General features: G+C 39.7%; 1 protein-coding gene and 4 non-coding genes across 5 annotated transcripts; all 5 read right to left on the reverse strand.

Annotated features, from left to right (window-relative positions):
• Positions 1 to 354: 354 nt before the first annotated feature.
• On the reverse strand, positions 355 to 2,366 carry LOC111779136 ((R)-mandelonitrile lyase-like). The gene is made up of 2 exons (XM_023659212.1): positions 2,052 to 2,366; positions 355 to 1,957 (listed from the first exon to the last, which is right to left on the reverse strand). Exons 1-2 carry the CDS (start codon positions 2,149 to 2,151, stop codon positions 402 to 404), a joined length of 1,656 nt encoding a protein of 551 aa, XP_023514980.1. The 5' UTR covers positions 2,152 to 2,366; the 3' UTR covers positions 355 to 401.
• A 1,503-nt stretch (positions 2,367 to 3,869) lies between these two features.
• On the reverse strand, positions 3,870 to 3,941 carry TRNAT-UGU. The gene has a single exon. It is a non-coding gene; the product is annotated as a tRNA-Thr (tRNA).
• A 122-nt stretch (positions 3,942 to 4,063) lies between these two features.
• Positions 4,064 to 4,135, reverse strand: TRNAT-UGU. Its single transcript has one exon. It is a non-coding gene; the product is annotated as a tRNA-Thr (tRNA).
• Positions 4,136 to 4,275: 140 nt separating this feature from the next.
• Positions 4,276 to 4,347, reverse strand: TRNAT-UGU. The gene has a single exon. It is a non-coding gene; the product is annotated as a tRNA-Thr (tRNA).
• Positions 4,348 to 4,401: 54 nt separating this feature from the next.
• On the reverse strand, positions 4,402 to 4,473 carry TRNAT-UGU. The gene has a single exon. It is a non-coding gene; the product is annotated as a tRNA-Thr (tRNA).
• Between the last annotated feature and the right edge of the window lie 8,167 nt (positions 4,474 to 12,640).

Genomic DNA, 12,640 nt, shown 5'->3' on the forward strand with positions numbered 1-12,640 from the left:
TGGTATTAGAGTCATGTCTTAAACTTAACCATGTCAATAGAATTATGAGCAAAGTAACTAAAGTGTCAAACAAAGACTGTACTTTGTTGAAGGGTTCCAGACAAAAGGAGTCGAGCCTCGATTAAGGGGAGGCTATTCGAGAGCTCCATAAGCTTTTGGAGAGTCAGTGATTTTTTTATAATATGGTATAAATTGAGAGTTTATGTTAATATAATTAAAGGGGATTTTAATTTTGTATTTTAGACATTATTTTTGACCGAAATTAAAATGAAATGTGAAGTGGTAATTTAGTTTTTAAAAAAGGAAAAAAAAATGACAATATGGAGGTGAAAAAAATCAGTGTAAAAGTATTCATTAGGCGGTAAATGTAAAATTCCGATAAGAAGAGAAAAGCAGAAAAACTAGGTGGTAGTAGCAGAGGAGCGTCGTTGGTTGATAATTTGGAGGCCGACATATCGTCCAAGCATCATGAGCGTGGCCTGAGGATTAGTACCAGGGGAAACCCCAAAAGTCGACCCGTCGACCACTCTCAGCGCTTTCATTCCAATCACCTTATAATTACGCTCCACCACTTTCCCTGTCACGCACCCGCCATGGTAATGCCATATCGTACTCACACTTTCTCTACAAAACTCCCTCAACCGCCCCTCATCCGCTGGATAAACCGGCCCTACGAACCGGAACTCCCTCCGCCCCGACCGCTCTCTAAACTTAAAACTCTCCATCGACCGGCTCCTCAGAACCTCCCCTATCTTCCTCATCCCGTTCACGCACCTCTCCAAGTCCACCGTGTTGCTGAAGTAGTTAAACCGAACCACCGGGTTGGTTCTCACATCGGTCGACGCCAGTCGCATCGAACCGAATGATACCGGTCCTGCTATCTTCTCCATCAATGTCGCCACCGTCAAATAAACCGGCGCCGATGGGGTTTTTATGAAGAAAGACCTCGGCGGTGAAGTAAACGGAATTACATTAGACGCCGCTTCCAGATACGAGCCGGATTCCGTTATTCCTGCTACTTGTATCAACGATTGCTCTAACGGCATCGGTGCTAATATGGAGATTCCGTTACGGGGGTTGTCGTACAGGTTATGTCCCACAAAGGGTAAATGATGAGCCACCGGAATACCCCATGACGACAAATACGGACGTGAACCAATTCCACTGAGTAACAGTAATTGCGGACTGCCAATAGCGCCTGCAGATAACAAAACTTCCCCACGCGCACATAGCATCGCGTGGTGATACGCGCCTCTTTGATCACGGTATAGAACCCCAACTGCTGCACGTCCGAACTGTCCTGTTGAAGTCAAGAGAATTCTCTCCACCGTCGCGTACACCGCCACTTGGATGTTAAACGGCGTCGCATAGGATAGAAGATCCGCCGCGCTATGGCGGCGGCCCATTTCGTCGAATGTGGAGCCTCCGATTTTGGTCCCAACCAAATGCTCCAAAGTGAAGCCGTTGTAAGGGTTGATTCCGGCTTCGACCATTCCGTCTCGAACCACCGATTGCCAATTCTTGAGATTCGGTTTGAATACAATCTTCTTTTCGACCCACTCGTAGGACTGATTGACCATCGTGAGGTCCCAATTGAGGTGGGAGCGGTGAAAGAAGGCTCGATCAGCTCGACTGTAGAAGCCGGCGTTGATGGCGCTGCTGCCGCCGAGGATCCGGCCACGAGCGTTAGGGACTCCTTCTTCGGAGGTGAAGGCTTGCACGGGGGAGTCACGTGAGTAGGCTTCGTCCATTAAAGTCATCAAGAATCCTTCCTGCGACATTAGATTGGAGTTTCCATATGGAACTCCGCCGCGCTCCAGAACAAGAACTCTGTAATGGCTTGATAGCGTCGCCGCCAGCGGGCATCCGGTTGTTCCTCCGCCGACGATTATGTAATCGTAGTAATCTTTTACAGGAAATTCCGTCGCGTTCGACACGAACTTCATGTACTTGGGACCTGTAATAGCTTTCAACACTCCAGAAATCAAATACCTGAACATATACATTAATGGAGGATGGAAAATCGCTTGAAGATGAATCGAATCACTTACCTTCCCAAGGAGATCTCCGATCCGCGGAAATGGAGGATGAGGCGTAGAAGATCGCGAAGAACACGAGAAATTGGGAGTAGAAGAAAATGCGAAGAATCATTATTGACGGGAGCGTTTTCTTGGAGAACAGAGAGGATTTCTTGAGGAATAGTGAGCGAAATTTGAATATCAGAGGAAGAAAACGAGAGTGGTTTGGTTGTTGGCTGAGGATTCAGTTGGGAATAGTTTCATATTGTGAAGAGAATTTGTGAAATAGTCCTCAACAAATTTCATGAACTCCTTCCACTCGGTAAGAACTTGAAGCATGCCTTTTAATTCCCCTCTTTTATTCTCTTCTAATTTACACATTTTCTTTGTCGATTTAATCTCCAATATTTGTATTTAATTAATTGGTGAATTGAATTTTACGAACTAAGCAAAATTATCTTAAAAAACCGAATAAAATCTTAGACTTAACCGAGATTCTCATTCTCTCTAGCTTATTAGTTTCTTAGAGCTTGTTAACTAGGCTAAGATGTAGTTGAGTTCTGGATTTTTAGATACACTGTTAATAGGCTTTCCCTTCAGAACTTCCCCTATTGATATAGATACTATGTTAGGAACCACGACCTCCACAATGGTAATGATATTGTCTACTTTTATAGCATAGGCTCTCATGGCTTGACTTGGCTTTTGATATTGTCTACTTTTATAGCATAGGCTCTCATGGCTTGACTTGACTTTTGGTTTCCCCAATAAGCTCCTAACAATAAAGATATATTGCTTGCTTATAGTCTCATGTGGGACTCCTCTCTCAACAATCTCTTCTTCGATGACTCTGATGCCATATTGGCTGATGCCATATTGGAACCACAACATCCACAATAGAATGATGTTGTCCACTTTGAGTATAAGTTGACAAGTGAAGGGCATGGCTCTAGTATGATGTTGTCCACTTTGAGTATAAGTTGACAAGTGAAGGGCATGGCTCTAGTATGATGTTGTCCACTTTGAGTATAAGTTGACAAGTGAAGGGCATGGCTCTAGTATGATGTTGTCCACTTTGAGTATAAGTTGACAAGTGAAGGGCATGGCTCTAGTATGATGTTGTCCACTTTGAGTATAAGTTGACAAGTGAAGGGCATGGCTCTAGTATGATGTTGTCCACTTTGAGTATAAGTTGACAAGTGAAGGGCATGGCTCTAGTATGATGTTGTCCACTTTGAGTATAAGTTGACAAGTGAAGGGCATGGCTCTAGTATGATGTTGTCCACTTTGAGTATAAGTTGACAAGTGAAGGGCATGGCTCTAATACCATGTTAGGAACCACGACCTCTACAATGGTATGATATTTGATTTCCGTGGTGTTAATGAAGATATACCACGACCTCTACAATGGTATGATATTTGATTTCCGTGGTGTTAATGAAGATATATTGTTTACTTATAAACTCATGTTCATCCTCTTAATAAAATTTGTTTCCGACCTCATGCCAATGAGATCTAATCCTTACTAATAGAAATCTCATTATCATCCTCTTCTCTTGAATGGGTCGCGGGCCTTGGGCTTCTAAGGTCCAGTCCAGAGTGACTCACAATATCAGGCTCTATAAATTTCATAAAATGTTTTTGCCCCCACGGAGGATTGAAACTACGGACCTTCAGTTTACAAGACTGGTTCTACCACTAAGCTATAAGGGCTTCTACACTAATATGATATTATCCGGGCTTCTACAACGGTATGATATTGAGCATAAAGGCTTCATATCAAGGGGATGTCCGTTAATAGAATTCATGATATACTTACGAAAACACTATAAATTTCACAAAATGTTTTTTTGCCCTCACGCAGGATTGAACTACGGACCTTCAGTTTACAAGACTAACGCTCTACCACTGAGCTACAAGGGCTTCTACAATACTATGATATTATCCACTTTGAACATAAAGGCCTCATATCAATGGGGATGTCCGTTAAAAAATTCATGATATACTTACGAAAACACTATAAATTTCACAAAATGTTTTGTTTTTGCCCCCACGCAGGATTGAACTACGGACTTTCAGTTTACAAGACTGACGCTCTACCACTGAGCTATAAGGGCTTCTACAACACTATGATATTATCCACTTTGAGCATAAAGGCCTCATATCAATGGGGATGTCCGTTGAAAAATTCATGATATACTTACGAAAACACTATAAATTTCACAAAATGTATAAATTTCACAAAATGTATTGTTTTTGCCCCCACGCAGGATTGAACTACGGACCTTCAGTTTACAAGACTGACGCTCTACCACTGAGCTATAAGGGCTTCTACAATCATAGAACATTATTCACTTTGAATATAAAGGCCCCGTATCAATGGAGCCCCCACGTTGGATTAAACTACGAACCATCAGTTTACAAGACTGATGCTCTACCACTGAGCTATAAGGGCTTCTACAATAGTATGATATTGTTCATTTTGAACCTGAGCTCTCATGGCCTTGCTTTTTATTTCCAAAATGGCCTTGTTCCCATGAAGATGTATTCCTTATCTATAAACTCATGATCCACCCCTTAATTAGCTCATGTGCGACTTCTCTCTCAACAATCTTCCCCTCTAACAAAATACACCAAGAGCCTCCCCTAAAGCCTATGGAGCCCTCGAACAGTCTCCCCTTAATCGAGGCTCAACTCCTTCTCTAGAGCTCTCGAACAAAGTACACCATTTGTTCAACACTTGAGTCACTTTTGACTACACCTTCGAGACCCACACTTCTTTGTTCGAGAGAATTCTATTGACATGGCGAACTTAAGGGCATGACTTTGATTCCATGTTAGGATTGTGAGATCCCACTTAAGTTGGAAAGGGGAACAAAATATTCCTTGAAAAGGTGTGAAAACCTCTCTCTAATAGACTCGTTTTAAAATCGTGAGGCTAACGACGATATGTAATGGGCCAAAGTGGACAAATATTTGCTAGTGGTGGATTTTGGCGGTTACAATTGCATACTAATCTTAGTGTATGTCATCGTATTTCCAACTCTGATCTGTTGTCCTACATCGTGGAGTCTGTTTTCTATTATATATAACTACTAGGGAAGTTGATGGAGTCTGTTTTCTATTATATATAACTACTAGGGAAGTTGACCTAGCCCTAACAGTCTCCTAATGCGAAGGTGACATACTCTATGTGGTCTATTATCCTCCTTCTCATTTTACTATAACATGTATGCTATATCCTATAGTGACATACTCTGTGGTCTATTATCCTCCTTCTCATTTTACTATACTCCTTCTCATTTTACTATAACATGTATGTTATATCCTATAGACAGTGTAAGGGGACATTCGGTAAAACTGGAACGATACAGAGAAGATTAGTGTAACAACCTAGATCCACCGCTAGTAGATATTGTCTTTTTTGGGCTTTCCCTTTCGGGCTTCCCCTCAAAGCTTTAAAACGCGTCTGCTAGGGGAAGGTTTCCACACCCTTATAGAGGGTGATTTGTTCTCCTCCCCAACCAATGTGGGACATCACAATCCACCCCCCTTCGAGGCCCAGCGTCCTCGCTGGCACTCGTTCCTTTATCCAATCGATGTGGGACCGCCCCCAAATCCACCCCCTTTTGGGGCCCAACGTCCTTATTGGCACACCACCTCGTGTCTACCCCCCTTCGGAGAACAGGGAGAAGGCCGACACATCGTCCGGTGACTGGCTCTGATACCATTAGTAACGACCCAGATCCACCGCTAGTAGATATTGTCCTCTTTGGTCTAGTGGTATGATTCTCGCTTAGGGTGCGAGAGGTCTCGAGTTCAATTCTCGAAATGCCCCTATGTTCATTTCATCAAAAGATGAGCCTCAGATAAATCAATTCAGCAGCAACCTAGTGGTAACAAACGCGTTTTAAAGCCCGAAGAGGACAATATCTGCTAGCGGTGGACCTGGGTCGTTACAATTAGCATGGCCCCTGCGCAAGGATGGCACACACAACTCGTTTATTTTCTTAGACCCCCTGCGCAAGGATGGCACACACAACTCGTTTATCTCGTTTATTTTCTTAGACCTCGACCTTAAATTAAGTGGAAAATTTTGGGTCGTTACAGTGTAATATTTAACTCGGTCATAAATGTTAGATGAAAGTCCCACATCGGTTAATTTAAAGAATGATTATGGGTTTATAATCAAAAAATACATCTCTAATGGTACGAGGTCTCCTAGGGAACCCCAGAGCAAAGTCATGAAAACTTATGCTTAAAGTAGACAATATAAATCCATCGTGACTTGGACTTAGATTAAGGGAAGGCGTACATGCGGCCACAAACATCGTGACTTGGACAAGCATAATCGTGGCACTATCCACGCCCATCCACGCGCTTTTCCAACCCATTCGGTTACTCATAACTCACTAAGCAAAATCCCTCGATTAATTTTTTATAATATGCTCCACATATCCACGAAATTGAGCACAACGACGCCGTTTTAAATGGTTTTTAAGCGCCTGTTCTTCACAAGCTTTACCTTAATCTGTAGCTTAAAAGTCTCAATTAAAAATTTACTAAAATATTTATTTATTGAAAAATATCGTGTAGAATTTATTTTCCAACCAAATCCTTCCATTTTGGACATTTGAGATTGCGTGTAAATAAAAATAAGTCATAATTAAACTTCAAGCAATTATATTATGTAATTAATTATTCAATAAATAAACTATTTTTTTTTTAAGGACAATTTGGTAATTAAATATTTATTTTTTTAATTAATATTTAACTCATTTTTAACTGGTTAAAACTTTACACGGCTCGCTATTAAACTAAAAAAACTATCTAAAGGAAAATTGATAGAAGAAATAAATATAAACTCCAATTTATCCTATTAATTATTGTTATGATTATTTCTCTAATAAAAAAATAAAAATAAATAAAAAGTCTTAGCTAGAAGAAAGAAAGAAAAAGGACTGCTTGGTGAAAATTGAATCCCCCAACCAATTATTGGGTAAAAAACAAACTTACCCTACCAAGCAGTAAAAAAACAAGGTGCAGTAAAAAAAACAGTGAAGAAGAACAGAGGTGGAAGATCAGTCATCTCCGTGAATGTACCAACAAAGAAGCATGGTGGCGCAACGGCGCAGTATGTAGACACGCGCGCGCTGCTCCTTCACCAACGCCGCGCACCGCCGTGAAAATCCATGTCGCCGCCCTGTTGATCTCTTCGCCGATTCCATTTTTATGTTTTTCTTCCTTTGACCTATGATATGAATCCACCCACGCTTTTATACGCAAACGCTACCGAAAGTATAAATATTAATAATAATAAATAAATAAATAAATAAATAAACTTAGATCCTAGTGGGAAATTCTCTTTGGATCTGAAAGGAACGTGGGGAGGGGGGTTGGGGGACACGAGGGGAATTGGGAATTTCAAAGGGCGGGGAAGGACAGGCCTTGGTTTGGTTGGGAAGTTTCCCCTCTTCATCAAACGCAGCGTTTTAATGTATCAGTTTTTAGCCAGCTGTGTCTTGATCCTTGTGATTCTCTTGGGTTTCTTCTATTCTATTCTTCCTAGGAGATGTACACGGTTTGATACTAATCTACCTCCATATCTTTTATTTGTGAGGATTTTTTTATATGTTTTTTTTTAAATATAATAGTGCACGATAAAAGTTGTAAGCTGTGTTCGGAGAGAGTTATTGTCTATCGTTAGCCTCTATGGTAGAATCGGTCGTGGACTTAAGAGGTGGTGGTTTTATCCTATGGGCGGATGTTAGCGGTTCGAGTCCACCTTCAAAGACCTAACCCAACCCCTTGATCCAAATCTTATCTGAATTGAGATAATAACCGACTAAGTTGTACCTGTGTATATATATATATATATATATGTTCATTCTCCAAACGGCACGTGGGAAAGTTTTTAGGTTGTTTAGGAAACATTGTTTTTTTTTTTTTTTCTTTCGTTCGTGTATAACTTTAATGGCACAAGTTTAATGGTGGATATCAGCGGTTCGAGTCCACCTTGTGTATAACTTTAATGGCACAAGTTTAATGGTGGATATCAGCGGTTCGAGTCCACCTTCAAAGACTTAACCCAACCCCATGGTCCAAATCTTATCTGAATTGAGATAATAACCAACTAAGTCGCCCTCAAAAAAAAATAATAATAATAATAAATATATATATATGTGTGTATGTATGTATATGTTCATTCTCCAAACGGCTCGTGGGCAAGCTTTTAAATTGTTTAGGGTGTTAGACAAACACGACTCTCCACAATGGTATGATATTGTCCACTTTGAGCATAAGCTCTCGTGGCTTTGCTTTGGGCTTCCCCAAAAGGCCTCATACCAATGAAGTTAGTATTCCTCACTTATAAACTCATAATCATTCCCTAAATTAGCCGATGTGGGACTTCCATCATCCAACATAGGGAACATTGTTTTTTTTTTTCTTTGGTTCGTGTATAACAACCTTAATGGCACAAGCTTGGGTTGGGCCTACCTCCCTTACTAGAGGAGTCTTACGAGGCAGAAGCTCCCCGTACAGTTTTGAAGCCGAGTCTTCCCAACAATAGGACTTAGGAAGTCTTATTTATTTTTTGAAGTATAATGGGCGTGATATACAATAGCATGTTAATATAAAACATGATTTTAAATAAGGTTTTAGTTGGGTTATGAAATTGATGACCTGGAAAATTCGAACAACCTAATTCAAATCAAACGATGTGAAATTGGGTTATGAAATTATTTGGGTTGAATTGAGTTCAAATAAATGAAAATTTTATGGATTTAATAGACCATGAATTCTTGAAGTTTTTAAAATATATATTTTTACTATTTATTTTATTTTATTTAGTTTTATAATTACTTTTTATTATTTATTATCTAAATTCGAACAATTGGGTTTGGGTTTAGGATATTATGGACCTAGGCCCAACATTACAAACTCAAGCCCGGCCCATGAGTATTACAACCGAAGTCGGTGGCCTTTTCCTCCAGGTTCCGAATGGCGCCATTACGAGAGTCGAAGAGGATGGCGGGAAATGGAAGAGCGTTTGAGAGGCGATATTTGGCGAACGGTTCTTTTCTCCTGCCGGGAGGGAAATCCGGATTCTTACATTGTCATCGGAATTGTTTTTCTGTTTGGAGATTGCTGATAGAAGAGCGAATGGTTTATCCTTACTGCTTTTCAGCATGTCGCCTTGTTGCTGTCGGTCTTTTCGCGAGAGGTACGTCATTGAAATTGCATTTCCGTTTGATGCTAGTGTTTGTAATTCGTTTAAATGTATGTTTTGAATATAGATTGTGGTGCTGTTATATTGCGATTGGCGATCGGTTGCCTGAAAGTCGATTGATGGTTCACTGTAAACTCGTACTTGCTTCTTCTTAGTTTGAAACTCATAGGTTGCTAACGTTACGAAAATCGCGCTAGTAAGTTGCTTTTCTAATTTAATTGGAAACATATTTGAACTAGTTTATCGATACAAGAACTGAATAGGCATGTTTTGAAGTGGAAACTAGGTGTATGAGATCACAACCTGAAAGAGGAATGTACTAATGTATTATAGATGCTAAAATCTTTACTAAGGTAGTTTTTGCTACTTGTGAAGTCTTAAATAAACCTAGATTCGGTGTACTCGTCTCTGTTGTCTCCAAGCTCGTGGTCAAATACATTTTGTTAAAGATGCTTCCCTTCTCGATTCTGCTCTACGCCTACTCATGATCTACTTTTCCAATAGAACTAGCGAACTTGGATTTGCAGCACGTTCTGTCGCATTTTCTCAAAAACCTTTAAAAAACTGGCCAGTTTTGTATTGTCGTACAGTTTGCTTTTTATAAAATTTTCTGTTGTCTCGCCAACATATTTCTTTATGCTCTTGTTTGTTGTTTGAACTTAGCTTACTATCATTGCTGCTATTTCAAGTGTTTTAAGGTCTGTTTATGTGCTCCTAAAGTTGACGTGCAAGTATTATTTCCCTCCTTTCGCGATTCTGATAATCACAATAGTTTTCTCATTAAATGATTAAACAAACCATCACGGGCAAGGCAAGAACATGAGAACTGGCTTCCAATTAGAGTGACTACATTCCAAAAACAAAAGTGGCCCTAAGATTCCCTCTTAACCGTTGGCGTGAGAAAATTCCCTGGGAATGTCTACTTGCCCCTGTATGCTTTAACCCACTAGGAACCATTGCAATTTCTGAAGCTCAGTTAAATATTCTATGAAGCTCTTTACCGTGCTTCTGTGATTGCTCCGTTGGTAAGCTGTGTTGGATGATGGAAGTCCCACATCGGCTAATTAAGGGAATGATTATGGGTTTATAAACAAAGAATACTCTCTCCATTGGCATGAGGCCTTTTGGGGAAGTCCAAAGCAAAGCCACGAGAGCTTATGCTCAAAGTGGACAATATCATTCCATTGTGGAGAGTCGTGTTCGTCTAACAAACTGCATGTGTGTGTGATATCCAGAATGTCGAGAGCTGAAAATATAGTTACTGGGAATCGGTTTTTCATATCACCTATTGGTTGCATGCTTATTTGGCGTGTCAACAAGCTACTCAGCAGCCAGTACTCAACTCTCCTACGAGACTGTTATGATATTTGTTTCAGTAACTTATTTGTCCTTCTTAATTGCTGTTTGTGCAATCATTTAGCTTGCTTTCCCCGCTAGTGGCATTGGCAGAGATGGGTCCATACTTCTTGATTATGCAGTTTCGTCTTTAAGTCATTTATACATCTGAAAATCATTAAATTTGAAGTAGCATCTAACTTGAGTGATGCTTAGAAGTTAAAGTTAACTGGCAGTGAGCAGAGGGCAGGTTCATTGTCTTCCCCTTATCATCATTGGTGTGGTCTAGATAGCTATGAGAGGGAGAAACTTCCTGCTTCATATTCCTAAGTTCTATGTATCCTTCTAATTTTTGCTTGTAGAACTTGACAGTGACAGGGGGGAAGCGTCTACTTTGTTAGGTACGAGGCCAAGATTGGGCAGATAACTGGAAACTGTCTCTCTCTCCCTCAATCTGATTTCTCTCTTTTTTTAAGGATAACTTCATTTTATTGAAAGTATGAAATGTACATGAGAGGCAAAGGATGCCACAAATTACATAAGACCGTCCCAGTTATCAATCAGAATTTTAAGGCTATTGCCACATAAATGAGGAGAAAATTTACACCAAGAGAAGCCAATATAAATCAACCGAAAACTTTCTGAATAGTAAAATCTCCATGGTCTCTACGGAAAACATGGGGCTGGGTAATTCAGTAAGATGCTGTTCACTTGATCAAACCTTTTTGTCCGATCTTTTATGGAATATTTCCATGTTTTTGTGATTGGCATTTATTTTTTAGGATTATTGGGAGTGAGTTTCACCTTAGTGGAAGATCATGGGTTTATAAGTGAGGAATACTATCTCCGTTGGTAGTGAGACCTTTTGGGGAAGTTCAAACCATAGCCACAAGAGCTTATACTCAAAGTGGATAATATCATACCATTGTGGAAATTCATGATTCCTAACATTTATATGAAGATAACTTCTAGAACTATTGCTCCGAAATTCATTAGTCAATTATTAAGCTGAATTGTAAACGCCAGTCATTATACAACAACAACAATATTAATAATGACAAAGCTAGGCACCGTTGGTCACATGTAGGCGTATATCCCCATTTTCGAACTTTTGTAGTACATACTTATCAAGTGATCTTCTTTGATCACGGATATCACTCAGATTGTGGGACTCTCTCTCTCTCTCTCTCTCACTCTATTCTCTTTATTCTTTTGGAAAGTTTTTGTTTTGTAATTTGCACTTGGAGATTCCAGAATAAGTTACATATCTTCTCCCAGTAGAAGAGAAATGGGAATCCCATGATTTGGGTATTTGGCTGTAAATATGGATGCCCGTGTCTAGTTCAAAGTCTGGGCTAAAGTTCTGACTTTTCACAGGAAACAGATTATAAAAAAAAGAGTCAAAAGATCGTGGTCACCAGAAAAACTCAAGCTGGCATTGACTCGGTTAAGGGAAAAGAAATCGTGCTCATCCTGCACCGTGACTCGCTCCCAAAGCGTCCAACTACAGAGGTATTTTTTCTAGAAACATTCATAAGTAATATATTCTAGAAATATATGCATATAATTTGTTAAGGATATTTAGTAATAAATTATAGTTTACTATATATATTATATTTGATATTTTATTATAAGGCAAATATTAGATATTTACTTTATTGACATGGGTATCTTTCCATTTATTGTTATTTCCATTTATTACTATTTCCATATCCTTGTAATTTATTTGATTATAAATAAGATAACTTTCACACCATTTAGGTGTGGTGGATTAATCAAACATTCACATGGTATCAGAGCCATTTTGGTTTAGTAACCCGTATCCTTTCTTTTCAATGGCTTTTGAAATCTTCTACGGTTCTTTCCCACCACCATTGTTGGCTTTGACGCCGCAGGGGCAGTCGTCATGGCTGCCACATGCAGAGCTGATTAATTACTCTTCGGCTCCACCCTATTGACCTCCAAATCATCCTTCACCATACTCTGTACATACAACCTCACCTTTTCCAAACATAGTCTCTTTCATTTTCTTCTCAATTTTCCCTTTATCCTTCAT

The sequence above is a fragment of the Cucurbita pepo genome, chromosome LG17 (genome assembly GCF_002806865.2).
Source record: "Cucurbita pepo subsp. pepo cultivar mu-cu-16 chromosome LG17, ASM280686v2, whole genome shotgun sequence".
Classification (NCBI taxonomy): Eukaryota; Viridiplantae; Streptophyta; class Magnoliopsida; order Cucurbitales; family Cucurbitaceae; genus Cucurbita; species Cucurbita pepo.

Excerpts from the sequence above, each read along its gene's own strand:
- LOC111779136 (XM_023659212.1), bottom strand. The coding sequence starts at position 2,151 with ATGATTCTTCGCATTTTCTTCTACTCCCAATTTCTCGTGTTCTTCGCG. Across the intron at positions 1,958-2,051 it reads TCGGAGATCTCCTTGGGAAG|GTCCCAAGTACATGAAGTTC; the intron begins GTAAGTGATTCG and ends AAGCTATTACAG.